This window comes from Colobus angolensis, unplaced genomic scaffold (genome assembly GCF_000951035.1).
Source record: "Colobus angolensis palliatus isolate OR3802 unplaced genomic scaffold, Cang.pa_1.0 Scaffold427, whole genome shotgun sequence".
NCBI classification, from domain to species: Eukaryota; Metazoa; Chordata; class Mammalia; order Primates; family Cercopithecidae; genus Colobus; species Colobus angolensis.
The window spans coordinates 175143-176932 of NW_012117677.1; the positions used below are offsets into that span (position 1 = coordinate 175143).

The window sequence follows — 1790 nt, forward strand, 5'->3', positions numbered from 1 at the left end:
CCAAAGTGCTGGGATTACAGGCTTGAGCCACCGCGCCCGGCCGGTGACAAGCATTTTTTGTTCATCTGAAAGCTTTCTTTCCTCCATGAAGAACACAGAATGAGCAATAATGCTTCTATTTTCTTCTTGAATTGTCACTCAGTATGCTCTGCTCTTCAGGGAACATATCAAATCCCTAAGACTCTCTCTCAGGCACTACTATAATTTCAGCAAATCTTTACTCACATAGAAGACCTAATGCCCCTTGCCAGGCAGGCTGCTGGGCTGCGCTGGCATCCGAAGTGACAATACAATACTCACCCTCTCTGAAGGAGGGACATGATCAATATTGTTCTCTGAGCAGCACTACAGTACCCCTTGAACATGAACAGGCAAGGCTAACGAGGAGCCGGGCCTGCCGCTCACGGCTGCCTGGCAGGAGGAAGCCGCCCATAGACACCTACTTGCCAAAGCCTTTTTCCCAGCTGCGTGGTAGGCTACAATGTATTTCTTCCCCTCCCTATCCTCTGTTTTTGTCTCTAATCCTGGAAACAGAGATTTGATAGCCTGATGGATGACGGTTCTTTTCTCTTTGGTGTCCTCGATAACCTATTAAAAAAACAGACAGCAACACCACTAAGTTAACAAACATTAAATAGGGAAGTAATACAGTGAATTAGTTAAAAACACTGCTCACCTTATTAACTACTCAAAATAACAAAAGTGCCTGCGTACAATTTCAAAAATCTTTTATTTTTATTTTTTGACAGTCTTGCTCTGTCGCTCAAGCTGGAGTGGAGTGATCTCAGCTCACTGCAACCTCTGCCTTCTGGGTTCAAGGGATTCTCCTGCCTCAGCCTCCTGAGTAGCTGGGATTACAGGCATGAGACACCACGCCTGGCTAGTTTTTGTATTTTTAGTAGAGATGGGGTTTCACCATGTTGGTCTCAAACTTCTGGCCTCAAGTGATCCATCTGTCTCGGCCTTCCAAAGTGCTGAGATTACAGGCATGAGCCACCATGCCCAGTCTCAGAAATATTTCAGAGCTTCCCAATATTGCAAATCCTGGGAGCCTATTGATGGAGCACATCCATCTGCCAGACACTGTACAAAGTACTTCGGTTATCATTTTATTTAACCTTTGTAATCTCTCCATCATAACACCACTACATCTATTTAGAAGTGAGGAATTGTGTCTACGGCTATATAGCTGGAAGGTGGTAGAGATGGATTTGAAATCCAGGCTGTCAAACCCAGGGGCCACTAACCCAGATGCTCCCTCTCAGAGTCTCTGCTGGTCAGACACCTTAGGGCTCCTACGTGAAAATGCAGGCAAAGCTAGGCCTTTTGGTATGTCAGAAGCTCAGTCCTTTGAACAATCCAACCTACAGCTGCTTCCTATTGAATTCTATTCTAAATTATTTTATAATGAAGTTCTAGCACATGGGTTCACAGTAAAATCAACATGATATAAACTCACTAGTTACATATTTTCAGTTTGTGAGTGCATCTCATACTGAGACATTTTCCCTCTTTACTAAACATAACCATAAATGTGTGTGTATATGCCTATTTTAAGAACCGAAAAAAAAAATCACAAAACAAGATTCTTTCTTACTATTTGCAATGCACAAATATTTCAAATATTTTCCATTTTATTGTTATTATTATATATATTTTTTGAGACACGGTCTGGCTCTGTCACCCAGGATGGAATGCAGTGATGTGACCTTGGCTCACTGCAACCTCTGCCTCCCAGGCTCAAGCCATCCTCCTATCTCAGCCTCTCGAGTAGCTGGGACTACAGGCAT

General features: G+C 43.3%; 1 protein-coding gene across 1 annotated transcript in view; it reads right to left on the reverse strand.

The window, feature by feature from the left end:
- Nucleotides 1–1790, reverse strand: part of PUS7 (pseudouridylate synthase 7 (putative)) — a 79918-nt gene that overhangs the window by 48549 nt on the left and 29579 nt on the right. The window contains exon 5 of the mRNA XM_011956857.1: nucleotides 444–588. Within this exon, the coding sequence (XP_011812247.1) occupies nucleotides 444–588 (145 nt within the window). The remainder of the gene's footprint in view (nucleotides 1–443; nucleotides 589–1790) is intronic.